This window comes from Neltuma alba, unplaced genomic scaffold (assembly GCF_004799145.2).
Source record: "Neltuma alba isolate B1F8T4 unplaced genomic scaffold, ASM479914v2 tig00012178_pilon, whole genome shotgun sequence".
Classification (NCBI taxonomy): Eukaryota; Viridiplantae; Streptophyta; class Magnoliopsida; order Fabales; family Fabaceae; genus Neltuma; species Neltuma alba.
Genome location: NW_021636721.1, coordinates 66928 through 88743, shown reverse-complemented (window position 1 = coordinate 88743; position 21816 = coordinate 66928). Strand labels below are relative to the sequence as shown.

Below are 21816 nucleotides of genomic sequence, written 5' to 3'. Positions count from 1 at the left end.
GCATGATTTTAGTAGTTGTTTCTTATAATAAGAAACAGAGGGAATATAAATTTAGGAGATAAAGTAAATAGATATCTTATATTTAAGATTAAATCTAACTCTAAGATTAAATCTAACTCTCAACTAGATCTTAAATTAAGGACCATATTAATTAATACACAAGGTAAGGCAGTGTATTTAGAACTCCGAGTGAAGGTATATACATATACTCCCCCCCTCCCAAAATAAAAAGAAAAGCCCCAACCTCTTGTTTAGTACCAAGTAACCACTTGTAATACTTCAAAACACATCTCTTAAAGATTAAATTAAATGCAGAAAAGACTTTGAGATGGTTACAGAGGTTCTATACCCAATTTAACATCTCTTACATTTTCTACAGAGTTAAACTGAGTTCCTGGATTACTTAGATGGTTACAGAGGTTCTATACCAATCGAGCCAATTGCTTGCATATTGCTGAGTCTTTAATTTGTTTAAACAAAATATTGTTGCTGTAAAAAAATTGCTTTTTGAAGTCCCCAGTTTTTTAATGTTGGATTAAAATCAAGTCCACTCTTTAGTTTTACATAGATATAATATTAGTACAAAACGGAGAATTAATATTGAAACCTGCAAAATGTATGTAGTGTTCGAATTAAGGAACTGAATATTTTAAATAGCCCAAGTTGCATATATTGAGCTGGATTCGTAGGGCTTTCTTATAATTCAAGTTGAACAGCTAAGTACGTAGTTAGGGGAACTAAAGTATTGATTAAATTAAAGTAGTCCAATTTTTCTAGTGACATGTAATTACAAATATGCACACACATATCTAAATACTCTCTATTTCAAATTGTTCCTCAGATAAAAAAATAATTTAATAACTTAAATTATAGTAATATTTAATAGTGTTTTAATATAATATTATTGTTACTCTCACTACAATTCATAAAGCAGTACAATCTTATATACTCTATTTCTCCGTTAAATTCAAAGAAATAAATAAAAATGTGAAATAAAAACTAATAAATGCTAAATTGAAATTTCAAAGCAACAAATATTTTTAAAAAAAATCAAAAAATTCCGAAGTGGTAGACATTTTGAAATCAGGGAGCATATATCACCTATGATGCGTAAAAGTGGACATTTTGAAACGGAAAGACACAATAGAAAAAAAAATATTGAGAAATGTTTAAAAATGAGCACTTTGGAAGTCAACAGATGTTAGTAAAATAATTCATTATATCTTGTAGAATCTTAGAGCTAATTAGAAATTACGTTTGGAACCTTGTTCCATTTTTCCACCTCTTTTTCTTTTTTAATTTCTAATATATAATTGCAACATTTAGATTATACTGCATGATACACAAAAATGACTCTCAATTGAACAATCGAACATTAATGAAACCATTATATACAGAAATACACATCTTTTTGTGTGTGATGACTATATATATTAAGCATTACGATGATTGACGACTAGCTAGCTAGAGGAAGGATATATGTAGAAATGGATCTTGAACAAGAAAAATTAAAGGCAATTCTTTAGTGTTAAGTTGCTCCTATATATATACATAATGGATCATGAGATTCGAAGAAACGCGTGGTTTGCTTGCTTTGAAGTCAAATAAGTACGGACAAGATGTTCATTACGTACGTTGGATCATGGGACTTATATTAAGGTAAGCTTATCATTGAGTGTAAGTGAAGGAAGAAGCAACTAAATTAAGGTACGTACAAGTTGGACGACCTTGGGATTTGTACATGTTTCATGTGGCTCTCAGCGAACACGAAGCCTTCTGTTTCCTTATGCCCATGTGTTTACGTACACCCACACCTGCATTCACCTTAACCTTTCCGCAACCTTCCACTTAATTCATATATATCTCCTTTTAATAACATTCTAAACAAATATTTACAATATTATATATATATAATTCGCTTGGTGCGAGTTATATATTATATGTGCAGTTCTAGAGGGTGCCATCACATTGTGAAGTCCAGTGGCTCGAACGAAATATCTACAGTGTCTTCTAAGATGGTCAGGGTCTCTTCTTCTTCTTCTTGTCTTCTTGAGTTTTTCTATATACAATGCTTAACTAGGCTGTTTATATGGTACATTCATCTTAATTACTATTTGTTCTTGATGAATTAGAATATATATATATAATGAGATTTTTTTTCCTTTATGCATGCATGCAGGAGAGATTATTGTTTATTAGTGTGGTGATCTTGATTCTAAGTGTGGCTACGCCTGGATCGAACGGCGATCTAATTATAAGTAATTTCAATGTGATGAAATATGGAGCAGTTGGAGATGGTTCTACAGATGATGCCCCAGTAATTAATTCTAATTCCAGCTAGTCTTTATATTCTGAAAATTAACATCATGTTTCCAAAACAGACACAATGTATATGAGTATATCGCTGTCTAGCTTTTGTTTTAATTGTTTCCTAATTGATTTCTACCAAATTAAAGTGTTTCATCATTGAATACAAACACAGGCATTTGTGAAGGCTTGGAAAGACGTCTGCCAGAGTAACTCGCAGATTTCACGTCTCATCGTACCAGCAAGAACCTTCTTACTCAAACCAGTTATTTTCAAGGGTCCTTGCAAATCTCAGTACATATACATTCAGGTGTGTGTGTGTGTGTGTGTGTGTGTGGCTATATATATATAATTTTTAACTTCATCTCCCTTAAAATGTAATCTCTTAATGAATCTAGAGCCTCTTAATTAACAACTTTCATTGTATAGACCTGTATTTAATTATAAATTACCAGAAAAGAGATAGATGAAAATAACGAGGGAGTACTGATATGCGGTGTACGTTGGAATGAGGACAGCTTTCAGGGAAGATAGTGGCACCAAAAACAAAAGGAGGATACAGTGGATCCCAATTAAACACATGGCTTGGCTTCAACTACGTAGAAGGTCTGATCATAAGTGGAAAAGGCACAATCGATGGACGAGGTTCTATCTGGTGGGATAACCCTTGCCTTGGAAAAGCAGTTCCCGTAAGTACACCCACCATACACACAGCACTTTAATTTGCTCACGAATTTGATCTCTCTTGTTCTCCCATCATTTTCTGATGAATCATTTCGTGTTTGATCAGGGCACGTCATGCCGTCCACCAACCGTACGTAAACGTATAAACTTTCCCATACTTTGTTCATGAAGAAGAAGAAGAAGAAGTCATCTGAATTTTAATTGAATTTTGATCACAGCTCAAGTTACTCTAATACTACTACTGTTCATTCGATCAACTCAGAAAAAGAACATTTCTTAATCTATACTAATGTCAGAACTAAGAGATATATATATATATATATATATATATATATGACACGTTTAGGACATAACAATATTACAGCCAATTAGTCAAACAATAAACTGAGTGCTGTATGTCTAATTGAGTAGAGGTGTTTGAATTTGCAAGGAAGAATATGTTAGAGAGATTCAGATCTGAAAGTGAGTATAATTATTTATTAGTTAATGAAAGAAGTAATTAAATGAGAGAGTTGAATCTTGTGGTGTATAGGCATTGACACTGTACAGATGCAATCGGTTCGCACTGAAAGGAATAACACATGTGAATCCAGCAAGAAGTCACATAACCCTCACAAGCTGCAAGTATGGCAAAATATCTAACATCCGTATGATAGCTCCTGGAGATAGCCCTAACACAGACGGCATTGATATTTCTGGCTGCAAGAGCATCCAAGTTCTTGATTCTTTCATTGGCACAGGTTAATATAATTAATTACATCTTTGCAGATTCTGTAAATACATATATACATATATACTCTTCCATTTTCTGCCATAGTTTTTGTTTTGTTCTATAGCTAGTTCTAAGCTTAAAATTTCTCACAGTTAAAGGTACTGATTCTGCATTGGCCTTAATTGGTTATTTCAGGTGATGACTGCATTGCAATAAGTGGGGGTTCCTCCCGTGTGCATATATCAGGCATAACTTGCGGTCCAGGCCACGGTATAAGGTTAGTTAGTTAAATCTGTTATTAGTATATTGCCTCAAAAGTTAAAGTAATTAAGCTGGATAATTGTATGCACTTTCCTAGAGTGGTTAACTTCTCATTATTAGAAGGTGGAAACCTTGGATTTTGTTAAATTATATGGAGGGAATGGATGCGGAAACAATATATTAGGAAGATAGGCATACAATTTCTTTGTAATGAAGAGAACTGAAGCACATGATATTTCTGCAGCATCGGATCCTTGGGAACAGGTGGAGACAGGGACATTGTGGAGGATGTAACTGTAAGGAATTGTACCATAACAGAGACTTTAACCGGAGTAAGAATCAAGACATGGCAGGTAATTAGTTACAAATAATTAATCAATAATCAGGCAACTTTATCATTCCATATATGGCAGTTGTGATGTAATCTGATGCTTCCGGCTAGTAAATATAAGAGTTTGTTGAGAAGTTTGTTTTGATCCTAAATATGAGATCTTTTCAATCCATTTTATCTCATAAATTTATATGCAAATATCTAAAGGGGGTTTCCATTTGCAATACAAATGATTCAAAGGGTATTTCAAAGAAACTAGTCCATAATTTTACAAATAACTAATTTAACTAATTTTGTTAATCTAGGTAAATTAGTAATACAGTAAGGAGTTACTAAGTCCGACCATTTTGTATGAAATGAATATATACTGTTGATGAATTGTTAACAGGCTTCTATTAATTTTATAGGGTGGAGTTGGATATGCAAGGAGGATTAAATTCGAGGGGATCAGATTTGTTCGTGCCAATAACCCCATTATCATCGACCAGTTTTATTGCCCACATAGGACTGATTGCAAGAACGAGGTAACTAATTAAGAACTTAGAAAAGTATGATTATTAATTAATGTCTGCATTTGTGTGTGTGTGAGATTATGAATTGATGAATAATAATGTTTTGTTTTTGGGTGATGACTGAATGAATGAAGACGAAGGCGGTAAGAGTGAGCGATGTTACGTACAGAGGGATAGTGGGAACATCATTGACGAAGGAAGCCATCAAGCTGAACTGCGACCAGAACATAGGATGCTCCAACCTCGTCTTTGACAGAGTCTATCTGTCTTCTGCTGTTGCTGGACAGAAAGCCACTGCCTTTTGCCACAATGCTCACGGGACTTTTTCTCATACCAAACCCACTCTTAAGAACTGCTTGCTTCCTAATTAATTTACATTAATTAATTAATCATATATATAAGTAGTTTGTTAATCTTATCTATATCTCTATATATATGAGTAGTTTATTATTAATCATATATATATATATAGAGAGAGAGAGAGAGAGACTATTTATTGAGTGTAATATTGCCCTTTCCTTTCTTTTCATTGTTGTCCTGAAGAGCCACCATGTTGGGAGTGAATGTGCTCCTTTGAGAAGACCGATGTATTGGTTTATTAACGACTTTCGTTGTTCAAATAAAGTCTATGCTTTGCCAATTTTCATATTTAACTATTTTTTTCTTTTAGTCCTCGATCGACATGCATTCAATTAATTTATAATTTAACTAATAGGTACTTCTCTTGGCTTATTTATATGGCCGAGAGAAAAAGAAAATTTTTTGTTCTATTTATAGGACAGAGAGAGAAGATTTTCATATGAATATACAATTTTACCATTAATTTAATATTATGTTGACTTAGTTCTTGTATAATACTCTTCTGGTTCTATTTATAAGGCACTTCTAACATGTTTTACACAGACTAAAGAAAGCATTAAACTGTATTAACTCTTCATTACAATATACCAAATTTTCAACATTATCCTTATTTAATACTCCTCCGGTCCTAATTATAAGACCCAATTGACTTATTTGAGGAGATTAAGGAAGTAAGTTAAGTTGGTTATTTATAATAAATAAGTGTTGTCATTCCTAAAACATCCTTGCTAATTAAGTATATTGGCTAAAACTATCATTATTAGAAGGATTATCTTGGAAAAAAATGCATAAATATAAGAGACAAAATGGATTGGGTCTTATAATTAGGACCAAATAAAAAGTCAAAGTAGGTCTTATAATAAGGACAGGAGGAGTATATACTCTTTTCAAGAACAATAACTATATAAATAAAGGATAATATGATACATTCATGAGAAAAATTTGATAAAGTGACTTATAAATAACACTAAAATTTTTTTTCTCTCTGCCCTATAAATAGAACCAAAGGAGTATAATATATATATAAAATAGAGATAGAATTGAAAAGTTGTTAAATTTTAAACAAGAGTTAATAAAATTTAAATTTTTCTTGATCTGTATAAAACAAGTTAGAAGTGACTTATAAATAGAATCATAAGAGTATATTCTTCTGGAGTAAATTTTAATTATTACATATTGCAATTGAATATCACATGAGCGGTTTGAAGTTCTCTTATCATATGACATGCATGGGCATTGGAAATTAATAATAGCCCAATAAGGTAAGCATATCTGCTTATAAATATGTCATTATACTTACGATATTACATATTTCTATTAAAAAAAACGATTACAAGAAAAAAAAGGTCATGTGTATTAATTAAATTAGTATCTAAATGGATTATACATTACGGCACTCTCCGTTTTTAAAAGAGTCCATATGTGCTCTCATTCATGCTATTATTATGTCATGAGAAGCTGAAGAAAGTCTTTTTGCTTTGACATTTTCAAGTATGTCGTGAACATATTTATTTGATATAAAGAAATTAATAAAGAGAACATTTGATAATTTCAACGGTAATTATTTAAGTGAACTTACTTTAATAAGTTAGTTTATTATAATTTCGTGCCAATGTGTCTCTGTATATATATATGTGTGTGTGTGTGTGTGTGTGTAACTTCTTCATCTAGACGAATAAACCAAGTCTTTAATTTCTCTCAAATTATCATGTTATGCCTCTGTAATATATTTCCTTTACCTGCAAGTTTAATTAACCAGACGCTGAAGCTATAGTTTTAGCGAAATAATCACCTGTAACCTTAATACAACAGCTACATAACGAATTTATGAATACTAAGAAAATTTGTTAAGTTTATTATTTCTAACAAATGTTTGGTTTTGCTAAAATAACATTTTTAATTATGTGTATTACAACTATCTATATAATATGTGTAATCAATAGTAACACTTTGAGGCAAAAAAAAAAAAATTGAGAGACAAATGAATAGTTATTTTATATTTAGGGTCAAAGCAAACCTCTTATTTAACTCGTCTAGCTAGAATAGGAGGTATTGTGATTTCAGCATCTTCTTTTTTGTAAGTATTTTGAGAATATGCATACAAAATGAGTTTTTTTTTTTTGTCCTTTTGGGGCATAAATGGTTCTTCAACTCAACTCCATTTGATGTGATGAAACCTCTTCTTTTTTTTCCAAGTTACCCTAATACTTTCTTCGCTCTCAACGCAGTTTTATTTCACTTAAAAGACGAGAGAAGAAATTGATTCTTATCCTAATTGAGTGCTTCAATTATAGAATATAATGTTTGAAGTATCATGAGTTACTTAAGGTGCAATCAGAGTTTGAGGTTGATATTAATTTAATTACCAGAAGCCACCCGAACAGACTGAAGAATTAATGTACCCCCTGCAAAGTTAATTATAGTCAGATCGGTGGTCTTTAATTTTGTTTAGTTCGGGTCGAAATTATGATTTACTATGCACAAAATCAATTTGTTTAATTTGAATTGCAAGTAAAGATATTCACATATTATAATAATCAAAGCACATGTTGTAATGCTAAAATTTGATGATGAAAAGACGTGAGTAAATTTGGGAGAATGACGTTGAAGGATCATAGGACCAAAAGTTAACATTAAGTTAAAAGTCCACAAATCTACAAAAGGGACAAAAGAAGCCCGTAAGTTGGGGGGAAAAAGAAAATGGACAAAAATATCCTTATGTGATAAATTTATAATTAATGTTTTAATTTTTAAAACTGAGATTTTTAATTTACAACTAAGTTATTAATTTTGTTTTTTGAATTTTAGCCTTTTATTTGTTATTTCACGAATTCTTGGTTCTTCAATATCTTTTTTTCTAAGAAAATCGTGGAAAAAAGTCCTTATTATTTGAAAATTTTAATTATTAGAACGTTACGTGCATAAAATTTTGCAGAGTACTAGTACTTTTTGTATGTAAAAACATATCAAGTCATTCTCGCTAATAAAATTTTCAAACGGAGATTAATTTCTCCCTGATTTTTCTTTTGTTTTTGTTTTTCATTTTTGGATTCTGAAAGTCCTTTTGTGTTATTCTCCCTCACAATTTAACAACTCTTACATTTTACGCGGAGCCGTTCCTGGATCAATTAGAGGGTTACAAAGGTTTCTGTACCAAGTGAATGAATTGCTTGCTTCTTTTGAGTATTTGTAATTAGACCTTAAGTTGTTGAACAAAATACTCTTTTAGTCTTTTAAGTAAAGAAGCTTCTAAAAGTTTTGCTCACATTAAGGAACTGAATAGTTTTAGTATAGATTAATGAGCTGTACTTGTAATTTTATAGTTGAGTGGATAAATTTCCAGATTAGGTGGGCGTTGAAATATGAGAAAAAAGTTAATAAAGATTGATCTAGTTGATAAGAATTCGTCATAGCTCATGAGATCATGAGTCCAAATTCCGTATGAAAACCTTTTTCGGGGACTATTTATCAGAAAACTTGGTCGATCTAATTTTTGTATGTATGTATGAGGTTAAATTCAACTATACAACTTGTATAAGATGACGTAAAAGTAGAAATTTGAAACTCAAGACGCTATAAACATGCAACAGATATTTAAAAAGTGATTAGAATGAGGAATTTGAGGACATGAAGTCAAATGTTACAACAAATTATTATATCTTATCGAATCTTTGAGTTAGAAGATTACGTTAGCAAACTAAAAAAGTAATAAGAAACTGATCCCCTTTTGTTCCAGCAGTCTTCTACCGTTTTCTTATTTTGTTTAATTAATGTCATTTCAACATTTTAGATCATTAAACCCCAAGAAAAAAAAAATCAATCAATTGAACAATATAATTGAACATTTTCAACCTCAAGAACTGTTGAAGATTGAAACATTTCTATTCATTACATATGCATGAGTATGTACATGTCGATTATTAAGATGGCTGACAACTTTTAAGTATAAATGGATCTTGAAAAGGCAAATTTCTAGCAAAAAAATACAAAAGCAAAAGCAAAAGGCAAATTGTTGAGTGTTAACGTGCTCCTACATACGTGGATCATGGGATTCGAATTATTTGAACGTGGTTGCTTCGAAATCAAATTAAGTACGTAGAAGATGTTCGATACATTATATCATGGGCTATATTTGTGTGTGTATATATAAAAAAAAGTAGCATCTAACATCCTTATGTTATTTTCTCGTAGCATCTAGCACTTTAATTTTATTTATGGCCTGTTACATCTAGTACTATAATATTATTTTTCTGGTTCTTTCAATACCTCTCAATATTATCTTTTAGTTACATCTAACACTCAAATCTTAAAGTTTAAAGTATTGGATACTCTATAAATAAGATTGAGGTACTGAAAACACCAGAAAAATAATACTCCTCCGGTCCTTATTATAAGACCCCATTTGACTTTTTATTTGGTCCTAATTATAAGACCCCAATCCATTTTATTTCTTATATTTATGTATTTTTTTCAAGATAATCCTTCTAATAATGATAGTTTTAGCCAATATACTTAATTAGTAAGGATATTTTAGGAATGACAACACTTATTTATTATAAATAACCAACTTAACTTACTTCCTTAATCTCCTCAAATAAGTCAATTGGGTCTTATAATTAGGACCGGAGGAGTACCAAAGTGCTGGATTCACCTTAAATAAAATTAAACTATTAAATACAATTAGAAAATAACATTAGGATGCTGAATATTACTTTACCCTTATCTATAGATTTAGCGAATTATTTATGAATTATGAATGAGTGTAAATGAAGAAGAAGCAATTAAAGATACGTATACCACAACTTGAACCTAGGGATTTGTACTTAGTTTCATGTGCTCTCTGCGAACACAAAGCCTTGTGTTTCCATGATGCCCATGTGTTTATACATAGCTACACATGTACTCACCTTAACCTTTCCGCAACCACTATTTCTTTTAGTCAATAATACACTTTAAACAAATATAAATTCACAAACTTAACATGCGTACATGTCTTGATATGACTTATTATTCAGTTCTAGATCGACCATTATATATATAGGGAGAAGATAAAGGGCTAGTTTCATAACATTGAAGTCCTGTGGCTCGAATCCTCCCATCGTCCTCTAATTAAGATGGTCAGAATATATTGATAACTTCTTGTTCTTGAACTGTTCTATATACTGCCCTTAAACTGTTTTTATATATATGTATATGTGATACATTCATAATTAATTACCGTTTGTTGCTGATTAATTAGAACCTTATCAGATGTGTCTTATATACATGTGTGTGCATTTATTTATATGCAGGAGCTACTATTGTTTAGCGTGGTGATGATTCTAAGCGTGGCTAGGCCCGGATTGAGCAGCACAACAAGTAGTTTCAATGTGATGCAATATGGAGCAGTTGGAGATGGTTCTACCAACGATTCCCCGGTAATTTAAATTTAATTCAAGTCATTATATTTTTGAGAATTAAGAACATGCATATTTCAAAAACAGACATAATATAATATATTGTTATGGCAAAACTGCACCTTTGATCCTCTAAAATGCATGTTTCATTTTGATTTGATAAATTTTATAAAGTATTGTCCTTGATCAATGCCGAACACTTTTGGTCTCAAATGATGATTGTTCGTGCCAGTCATTGTTTTTAATGTTTTGTCAAGCTAATTCAACATTTTAATAATATTGGCATTTTCTGTTAATAAAACTAGTGGTGTTTGAAGACTAAAAGCTAAAAAACTCTTTTCACAAACAGGCATTTCTCAAGGCTTGGAAAGAGGTGTGCCAGAGTAAATCACAGGCTTCCCATCTCATCATACCAGCAAAAACGTTCTTACTCAGACCTCTTACCTTCAGGGGTCCATGCAAACCTAAGAACATCTACATCCAGGTGAACACGTCTGATCATCATTATCCCCCAAAAGTTTAATCTCTTAGTCTAATAAAGCCTCTTAATAATACTAGTTACACCCAGAAAGAGAAAAAAGGAAGCTTTATTAACAGAAGAAGAAATATATACAACTCAGATTAATGTGAATACTACTGAGTGGTTTTTATTGTCGTTGGAATGAATGAAACGACAGTTTTCAGGGAAGATAGTGGCACCGAAAACAAAAGGAGAATACAGTGGATCCCAAATAAACACATGGCTCGGCTTCAACTACGTAGACGGTCTGAGCATCAGTGGCAAAGGTACCATCGATGGACGAGGTTCTATGTGGTGGGATAACCCTTGCCTGGGAAAAGCAGTTCCCGTAAGTTAAAACACACAGAGTCTCATGAATTTCTCTGTTATTCTATGTCATCAATTGTCTCACATGAATTATTCCTTGTTTGATCAGGGCACGAAATGCCGTCCCCCAACGGTACGTACAATCTTTTCCATGCACGTTCACTTGTTCATCAACCAGAAAAGGATATCATCTGAACTAATTGAACTTTGCTTACAACTCAAGCTACTACTCCTATATATAGCTCATTCATAGATCATGCGCGCGCGCGCACACACACACACATCTGCATGTGTGTGAACCAAAAAACTTAGAAAAAACAACATTTCTTAATCTGCAAGTGTCAAAACTTAGATATAGAACACGTTAAGACATTAAAATATTGAATGCTGTCCGAATAAGGAAAGGTGTTTGAATAATTTGCAAGGAATATTTTAGAGAGATTCAGATCTGTACTTGTGCATTATTACAAGTAATTAAAGGAGAGTTTAATTTTGTGTTTGTTATAGGCACTGACACTGTACAGATGCAATCGGTTTGAACTGAAAGGAATAACACATGTAAATCCGGCAAGAAGTCACATAACCCTAACAAGCTGCACGCAAGGCAAATTATCTAACCTGCGTTTAGTAGCTCCTGGAGATAGCCCTAACACTGATGGCATTGACATTTCTGGCTGCAAGAACATCCGAGTCCTTGATTCTTTCATTGGCACAGGTTCGTTAATAATATCTTCGATTCTGTTATAAAATATCTTAGAGTATTTGTGAAATGTATTGATTGTGCATTCTGTCTTTCGTTATTTTCAGGAGATGACTGCATTGCAATTAGTGCGGGGTCCTCTGCTATCAGAATATCAGGCATAACTTGTGGTCCAGGCCATGGAATAAGGTGAGTTATAATGAATTACCTCCTTGATCCATTTTGTATTCGTATATATGCTTAGTTTTTAGTTATTTGTTACAATTAGCATATAATATCTTATATCCAGAACTATCGATTAACTAAATGTCTCTCTTCTTTCATATATGAATCATCATTCTTCCAATCTGTACACTAGTTCACATGGGCTCAAGCAATAATTGTGATGAAGAAGGAAAGCTCATGATAATATTTTTTTTTGCAGCATCGGATCGTTGGGAACACGTGGAGAGATCGACAATGTGGAGGATGTAACTGTAAGGAATTGCACAATAACAGAGACTTTGACCGGAGTAAGAATCAAGACATGGCAGGTAAGTGATTACACACACACACAACTAATCAACCAACTTCTTTCCAAAACAGTACTTGAGATTATATCTAATAGTAGTGTACCACTAAGTGCCCCTTCTTGTGTTGAAAAATGTATAGGGTGGAGTTGGATATGCAAGAAGGATTAGATTTGAAGGGATCAGATTTGTTCGTGCCAATAACCCCATTATCATCGACCAGTTTTATTGCCCACATAGCACTGACTGCAAGAACGAGGTAATGAAGAACTTATAGTTGTGTGATTACTAATGTCTGGCTTTTTGTGTGTCTGTGTGGTTATGATTTGATTGATGTTTTGTTTGAATGAAGACGGAGGCGATAAAAGTGAGCGATGTTACGTACAGAGGGATAGTGGGAACATCATTGACGAAGGAAGCCATCAAGCTGAGCTGCGACCAGAACATAGGATGCTCCAACATCGTCTTCGACAGAGTCTATCTGTCTTCTGCTGTTGCTGGCCAGAAAGCCACTGCCTTTTGCCACAATGCTCATGGAACCTTTTCACATACCAAACCCACTCTTAAGAAGTGCTTGCTTCCTAATTAATTATTTATTAGTTAATAATCATATCTATATATGTGTGCATAGTTTGTTATTAATCACATACACAAATATATATGTAATATGCCCATACACACAGTTATTTGTATTCAGTGTATGTGCTGTCCCGAGAGCTATCACGCCCCGGACGAAATGGGCTTCTTGATTCGATATGTATTGATCTATTTATGACTTTTGTTTGCTAGAATAAAGACTCCATTTTGCCATTTCAGTTGTTGAACTAAAAATACATTTTTCCATGTGTTTCATGGAGTATTAAATAAGCACTTTAATTTTATAGATAATGCAACTTGGTGGGTGTTTGTGTATTTTTTGATCTTACTCCCTTGGGCCAGTGAGCCAGTGACTATTTTTCCCTCGAATTTGCCTTTTTCCCCCCACAAAATAGAATTCATTGATGAAGTAAACAAACAGTCCAACAACCGAAGTGAAATGGTAAAATTATCTTACATCAAAACCCAGAACTAAGTTCTTATTATCAGCTTCCACTTTGACATCTTCCAAGTCATTTTCCTGCGTATAATTAATTGCCTCCAACAACGCCATTGCCTCTGCCATAAACGCTGAATCAACTTTAACAGATCTTGGTCTAACCATCTAATTTTCATCCATTGGCATCCCTCAGAACGAAAGCAATTACTGCCAGCACCGAATCATTTGAGAAAGCTGCATCCGAATTTATTTTTAGGGCTCAAGCTCCAACCATTGGCTTTCCCAAGATTCCCGCAAAAGACATTCCGATTGGGGGATAATAAAAACAGGGTCAGTTGGGATATTTTTATGCAATGCTGCACATCTTGATTTCCCGATCTGCCATAACGTCATAGCCATGAGAGCTATTTGATAGCAGAAAATCTCCCATCAGATAACAGCCGCAACAGCTATTCTTTTAATTCCACTGAATCAGCATCATTAAAAGAGAGTAATAGAGTACTTCCAAACCAGACTCGGTTAGACAATTGACACAACAGAAAAAAATGGCTATCAGATTCATCAAGCGCATTCTTGCCTATTGGGCATAAATCAGATCCCACACAGCTTCTTCTTCTTAAATTAGTCATTGTTGGCAAAGCATTAGACAGTAATCTCCGCAGGAAAGTTCTAACTTTATAGGGCACTTTCAACTTCCACAGTTAATTCCAGGCAGAAATATTTCAGCCTATGAGAAACACATGCAAAAACACTTTGATTTACAGGGCTCATCATTTTACACAACAGGGATTCCAACCATTTAAATAAACAAGTGAACAAAAATTCTGGCTATCTGTTGGCTTCTCATCTCTCATTTTGGCAGTAAGCAATCCGTATAATTTGACTGAGCTGACTCTCCTACGCCCACGGGAGAGAGCCAGGATAAGGAGCTGGACCGCAATATCTGAATAAAGCTTGCATTTCTGGGCAACCATTAGGGTAAGGAATTGAACGATGAAAGGGATCACGCCTAATTTTTTTATGATAAAGAGAACTTTGACACCCAAATGGATCTTTCTGGAATTGAGCTCTCACCAATGCCTCCCCTTTCAGAGCAGCCGCTTTTGCATTCGATGCAGCTGAAGTGCCTGCATAGAAGAAGCTTGAGTCTGGGAACCCAATTGCAGATCGATGTAGGTTTGCAAATCTCTCTCGCTTGAAATCATAACTCACAACAGTTATATTCTTGGGATATGAGCCAGTGAGCTCCCGAAATCGGCAAATACTAAATAGGAGGTTTTCAAAACTGTCACGGGCATGCTCCTCTGTAAGTGCTCTCCACTTCACACTTTCTGATTTACCAAACCACCCTTTGGAATCAGCGACAGCCCAATAACTCTGTGCCTCACTGCGAGGACCAGCATCTTTACGAGTCTCTCCTCCACTGAACAAGAGCAAAGCTAAGTCATCTTTGGCTGTGATGTCAATCCCCTCTTGTATGTGCGTCACAAAAGTGGCAGCTTGACCAGCGATTTTCTGATAAGGTTCCAAATACCAAGATTCCTCCTTCTCAATCTTCCCACAACTACTGCTTGTATAAATAGAATGGCCCGCAACCATTATAAGATTTTGAAGCTTCGGGAATGGATAATCGTCCGAAACCAGATCCAATTTACTGTAATTATTCACTGTTCTGTAATGGCTTTCGTATACAGAAAGGATCAGAAGAATTGTGATCCCAAAAGATAACGAGATGAAGAAGCACATAAATGGGTGCAACTTGAAATAGTGATGAAGGCGACTTCCAAATGATTTGATCATTCTGATGGGATGAAGATGTGAGGTTTTCGACTTTCGGTATCGTTTTATGGGTTTTCCGGATTCCAAGTCAAAATCGCTTTTTTGGTAGGGCTTCGGACTTCCAGATCCAAATGAGAAACTATTCATCGTAATTTATGATTTGAAAACGGAAAGAGTGATCAAACGCACCCGAAAGAAGCATGCTCAAATGCACAGGTGATGCAAGGTCAACATTTTAGGGAGCTATGCGACAGAGAAATTCCAAAACTACATTTGCAGCATCGAAGGGAAGAAGAAAACAAAGCAAATCCAGGGAAGCTTACAACCATCACAACGTCGGCTGATGAGAAGAGAGGATTTGAACGTCGAACAGAGGAGGAAAAGACGCAGCAACCCGAGATCTAGTGCAGACGAAAATGATGGCGATAGTCCCTAACAAAGACAGCGGCAACGGCAAGGAGACCGGCAAACGTCGGAGAGGAGCGATGGAATTGAAGAACGAAGGAGATAGAGATCTCAGACGTGAGAGCGACTGAAATTTCTTCCTCCAGGAACGCAAGGAAACCGAGAGTGAAAATCTGTGCCTTGTAAATTTCAAGGTTAGGTTCCAAATTTGTTTAGCAATATTATCCTTATTATTTCTTTCGATGAGTATTATCTTTATTATTAAACAAAAAACATTACACCGTTAAAATATTAACATTGATGTAATAGAAAAATATTTTTATGATTTTAAAATTTTTGAGAAAATTTATACTTGAAAAAAACTCAGTATTCTTAAATGAAAATTTTCAAAATAAATTTGTATATTAATTAAAATTGTGTGTAATAGCAATTGCATATAAACTAATTACATTTATTCCTTCTGCTATGTAAAAATAACTAAATAAATTTAGGGAAAATTAATTTTTTATCCTCATATTTTTCACTCAATTGTAATTTAATTTTTAAACTTTAAAGGCTCAATTAATTTCTAAACTTTTTGAAATGATACAATTCAATCCCTATAATTGAACCATTCAAAATATTAGTTATTATATTTTAAAAAAATAAAATTATATATTTTATTAAATTTAGAGGCTACTTTAAATAGTTAAAACAAAGACCAAGTTATTGGGGTTAAAGTTGACAACTTGAGCTAGATTAGAACTATTGAAGCTGAATTTCACGGGATAAAACAACTAAGTTGAATTTGACTAGTTGGAGGATGAGCATTAATTTAGTACATTGTGATATAGCAAACGAATCTTCTAAAGGGTGCAATACCAAAAGAGGAAGATATTCTTGAAGATCGGCCTAATAACAAGGGAAAATGTCAGCCAAGTCCCACAAAGTGGACTTAATTTCTAATAAGTCTCAAAAGATTCTGAAATTTGTTTTTGAGTTCCCTTACCCCTAAATGAATTTAAGTTTGAAACTAAAATATCTATTTTGCCCATGAAAATTCTATCAAAAAGGAAGGCACGGATTGGGGATTTAAACGCGATGGAAAGGAAAACATTCTCTGCAACATTCGCGTCTTGAAATCAGAAGTTCTTCTGCATTATCAATCGGTGTGCTTCATTCTCCCTTCTGTCAGCGCCGTTCCGTTCTCTTCTCTTGTCAAGTTCTTCCTTCTTGGCTGCGTCCTTCGTCTCTCGACTCTCTTGTTTTCAGCTATTGAGGGTTTGGTCTTCTCATTTAGCTTTTCATTCAAATCTCTTTGTTGATTATTTTGTTATCTTAAAAGTTTTGAAACAACAACTAAATATATGTGTTGTTTGTTATTGCCTAGAATAAGACTACTTGCCATTTGCCAAGCACTTGGAATCTCTTGCTGTACGACTTCCATCCTCCATCGTCTTGAAAAATTTCAATAACTCTTGTTTCAAATAACATCATAGGTTTCTCATTGTGAGGGGAAAAAAAAGAGACAGGACAATCCAGGTGTTAGCTATCAGAGTTACACGCAGCATACTGAATTGTACTCTTATTCATTGAGAAAAATCATAATACACCAACAGGCCTTGTCCATATATATAGACCTAAACACCAAATGGGCTCAACTAATTAGCTCCTAGGCCCAAACCGAAACAAACCAAACACTATAACAATTCAATACTCCCCCTCAAGTTTGGGGCTGTAAACATTGGAAGCTCCTAACTTGCTAAGCAACCATAATTGAGTCTCTTTTCCTACTGGCTTTGTTAATATGTTTGCTTCCTGATCAGCAGAACAAACATGCTGAAGCTTTACAATTCCTTCTGTCACTTTCTCACGAATAAAATGGCAATCGATCTCTATATGTTTTGTTCTCTCGTGGAACACTGGATTTGTGGCAATATGGATGGCCGATTGGCTGTCACAATATACATCAACTGGACCTTCTAAAGGAATCCTCAAATCAGATAACAAACCTCTAACCCAAACAACTTCTGACACAACTGAACCAAGAGCCCTATACTCAGCTTCAGCCGAGGACCTTGAGACTGTTGCTTGCTTCTTGGTTTTCCAAACTATGAGAGTGTCTCCTAACTTGAGAAGATAACCAGTGACCGACCTACGCGTGGTCTCGCACAATCCCCAATCTGAATCACAGAAGCATCTCAAGTTCAGGTCCCGTGTTGAACTCAGCTTAATCCCAAGTCCTGGTGACTGTTTGAGATATCTTAGGACTCCCACAGCTGCTGCCCAGTGTGATTTCATTGGCTGCTGCATGAACTGACTCAAGACCTGCACAGGAAAAGAAATATCAGGTCTTGTCATTGTCAAGTAAATCAATTTACCAATCAGCCTCCTATACTTCCCTGGCTCACTGAGCAAATCTTCTTTTTGATGCCTCCCTTCTTCATAGGCTACTAACTTTAAATGTTGTGGCATGGGCAAAGTGAGTGGCTTACAACCACTCATTCCTGTTTCAGCAAGGAGGTCCAGTATATATTTCCGTTGTGACAGCAAAATTCCCTTCTTGGACCTTGCTACCTCAATGCCCAAGAAGTATTTCATAACACCTAGATCCTTAATTCTGAAGTGACCATGTAAAAACTCTTTAACTTGATTAATTCTTTGTTCAGAATTTCCAGTGATTAATAAATCATCCACATATACTAAAATGATCACAAAACCATCATCATAATGTTTCATATACAAAGAGTAATCATACTTACTCTACAGAAAACCCCCATTAAGCAAGGACAGTGATAACTTTTGGTTCCACTGTCTTGAGGCTTGTTTAAGCCCATACAAGGATTTTCTCAATTTGCACACCACATCTCCCCCTTGGTTCTTAAAACCTTGGGGTATGGTCATGTAAACCTCTTCATCTAAATCTCCCTACAAGAAAGCGTTATTTACATCCATTTGATACAAGGACCAATTGTTTACCGCAACTAGTTTTAAAATAATTCTGACAGTGACCATCTTTACCACTGGTGAAAAAGTCTCATTATAATCTACTCCTTCGGTTTGATTATATCCCTTAGCAACCAATCTAGCCTTATATTTGTCACTAGTTCCATCAGGTTTATATTTCACTTTATAAACCCATTTACAACCAATTGGCTTCTTACCTTTAGGTAAAGGAACTATGTCCCAAGTCTTATTTTCTTCCAATGCATCAATTTCAGATTTCATGGCATTAACCCAGTTATTGTCAATTACAGCATCATCATAAGTAGTTGGCTCAATAACAGCATCAATGGAACAAAGATAACACATGTATGATGGAGAAATATTATCATAGGATATATAATTTTCAATGGGATATTTGCAATCAGATTTCTTATTTGTGAATTTTGACTGAGTCAAATTACAAACATAGTCTTTAGCCCAAATAGGTGGCCTCCTTTCCCTAATAGAACGCTTGCTAAACTTTGCTGAATCTCTATTTTCATTTCCTAAAGCCTGATCATTTGTGTTTAGTCTATTAGTGTTTTCAACACTGTGACGCTCTTCTTGGTGAGGTTCCCTCACAATCTGTGGAATCTGTAGAGAAGTATCACTATGGTCATCAAAATAAAACATTTGTTTGAAATCTGCAGATACTCCCCCTTGATCACATCCACTCTTATTTTTAAAAGGAAAGACATCCTCAAGAAACCTCACATGTCTACTAACAAAAATACTATTGTCCTTAAGACTTAATAAGGTAAAACCCTTTTTATTATCAGGATAGCCTAAGAAAACGCAGGGTATAGATCTGGGTTGCAGTTTATCTCTGTTAATAAGATCACTAGCATATCCCAAACAGCCAAAAATTCTCAAGTTCTCATAATCAGGTTGATGTCCATAAACTATTTCATATGGGGTTTGAAAACGCAAGACTCTACTAGGAGTTCTATTAATAAGATAGGTGGCCATTTTCACACACTCCCCCCAATATTGAATTGGAATACCAGACTGTATTATTAATCCTCTAGAAACTTGCATCAGTGTTCTATGCTTTCTTTCCACAATACCGTTCTGTTCAGGTGTATAAGGGCAAGTAGTTTCATGTAGGATTCCCTTTTCCCTAAAGAAATCTCTTAATTCAAAATTAACAAATTCAGTTCCATTGTCACCCCTTACCCTCTTGACTGAAACACCAAAATGATTCAAAATGTAAGCAAGAAAGCCTTTAACATGATACATAGTTTCTGATTTCTGCTTCATTAAAAATGTCCACGTAGCCCTTGAGAAATCATCTACCACAGTGAGAAAATACTGAAAACCTGAATGTGTGGGCACTCTATAAGGCCCCCACACATCCATGTGTAATAAATCAAAACATTTATCAGTTTTAATACAACTGGAAGGGAAAGGCAGTTTAGTTTGTTTGGACTGAAAACAAATATCACATCCTTTATTCAAATGCATTGATTTATCTTTGACAATATCTAAATGTCTCATTACATTCACAGGAGCATGTCCCAATCGCTTATGTAAAAGCCACAGATCAGCATGTGTAGTAGAACAGCACAAATCACTAGTCACAAACATAATCTCTCTCTAATTCCAACAAATATAGTCCATGTACTACTCTACCAATCCCCCTCATCCTGCCATCCTGAAGGTCCTGCAACATGCATTTATCAGGGTAAAAGGACACAACACAGAACAATTATTTGGTAATTCTGGATACAAAAATCAAATTGAATTGGAGCTCAGCAGCATATAGGACATCTTTTAATTCAATACCATTAGGAAACTTAATATCACCTATGTGGGTCACAGAAAACCTATCTCCATTCGGGATTTTTATGTTTTTAATTGGTCCATTATAAACTCTGTAATTATCTAGTAACATTAAATCACTAACCATGTGAGTGGTAGCTCCTGAATCTAAAACCCATTTACTATGATTTATATCAGAGGAGACAAGAATGGGCAAACCTGTACCGCTGAGAGCATGTGCACTTGACGCAGAGTCTTTCTTCAGAAGCTCCAGCAAGCGTTCGTATTGTTCAAGTGTAAAGCTGGGGGAAACAGTCGACACGTTTGTGAGAGCCTCTGCCTCACGGTTCACTCCACTCTGTCTTCCCTTTGCTTCTGAATTCTGTTTTCCTTTAAACCCTTTGTAGTCAGCTGGGAATCCCACTATTTCCCAGCAATTCTCTTTAACGTGGCCCTTCTTGCCACAGTGCTCACATTCTGGTGGAGGGGCTCCTTTAACCCTTCCTCTTCCCCTTCCTCTGCCTCTAGCTGTCATCGCCATTCCTTCCATGGGGTTACCTCTCTCCATGTTTGCAATGTTCTTCTGTGACTCCACTTCAAGAATCATCGCGTAGGACTGGTTGACAGTCGGAAGGGGTTCCATTAGGAGTATTTGACTCCTTGAATTATCATAAACCTCATTCAGGCCCATCAGAAATTGTAACATTTTTTGCCTTTGCACAGCTTCACTATACAGTTTAGAAGTGTTGCACGTACAAGAGGGAATCGCTATGAGGTTACTCTGCTCTTCCCACAGCTCTTTGAGACGCGAATAATATGCAGATACCGAGAGATTGCCTTGACGCAAGGAATTAATCTCACGGTGCAAAGAAAATATTCTTGACCCAGATACCTTGTCGAATCGCTCTCGCAAGTCCTCCCAAGCCGTCCGTGCATCTTGTAGATATATGAGACTGTTCGCAAGGTCCTTGGAAACTGAGTTTAAAATCCAAGAAAACACCACGGCATTACACCTCTCCCAGTGTTCCTTGAGACGCGAATCTTGTTCAATCCTTTCGCACGATCCATCTATGAAGCCGGTCTTGTTCTTACCTCGAAGTGCAATTAACATTGCCTTGCTCCAAATCGCATAGTTCTCAGCACTTCCCGTCAGCATGATGAGTAATGATCGACGCACCTTGCGTATCCGAAGGATGGAGGTAGAGCAGGCTTCCGAAATCGATCATTCCGTCATCGGAGCCTTTCGCTTCTCCTACGATTCTTGTCATCGTCA

The 21816-nt window shown here is 34.9% G+C and overlaps 3 protein-coding genes across 3 annotated transcripts; 2 read left to right on the top strand and 1 right to left on the bottom strand.

The window, feature by feature from the left end:
* Positions 1-1968: 1968 nt before the first annotated feature.
* LOC114724205 (probable polygalacturonase At3g15720) lies at positions 1969-5441 on the top strand. Its single transcript, XM_028910519.1, has 10 exons — positions 1969-2018; positions 2180-2317; positions 2483-2617; positions 2826-2996; positions 3098-3121; positions 3524-3731; positions 3899-3980; positions 4209-4317; positions 4703-4819; positions 4942-5441. Exons 1-10 carry the CDS (start codon positions 2016-2018, stop codon positions 5176-5178), a joined length of 1224 nt encoding a protein of 407 aa, XP_028766352.1. The 5' UTR covers positions 1969-2015; the 3' UTR covers positions 5179-5441.
* Positions 5442-10233: 4792 nt separating this feature from the next.
* Positions 10234-13187, top strand: LOC114724204 (probable polygalacturonase At3g15720). The gene is made up of 10 exons (XM_028910518.1): positions 10234-10284; positions 10459-10584; positions 10913-11047; positions 11241-11411; positions 11499-11522; positions 11897-12104; positions 12197-12278; positions 12514-12622; positions 12741-12857; positions 12951-13187. The coding sequence occupies exons 1-10, from the start codon at positions 10282-10284 to the stop codon at positions 13185-13187; spliced, it is 1212 nt and encodes a 403-aa protein (XP_028766351.1). The 5' UTR covers positions 10234-10281.
* Positions 13188-13575: 388 nt separating this feature from the next.
* On the bottom strand, positions 13576-15956 carry LOC114724206 (uncharacterized protein C57A10.07). Its single transcript, XM_028910521.1, has one exon. It carries the CDS (start codon positions 15558-15560, stop codon positions 14532-14534), a length of 1029 nt encoding a protein of 342 aa, XP_028766354.1. The 5' UTR covers positions 15561-15956; the 3' UTR covers positions 13576-14531.
* Positions 15957-21816: the final 5860 nt, after the last annotated feature.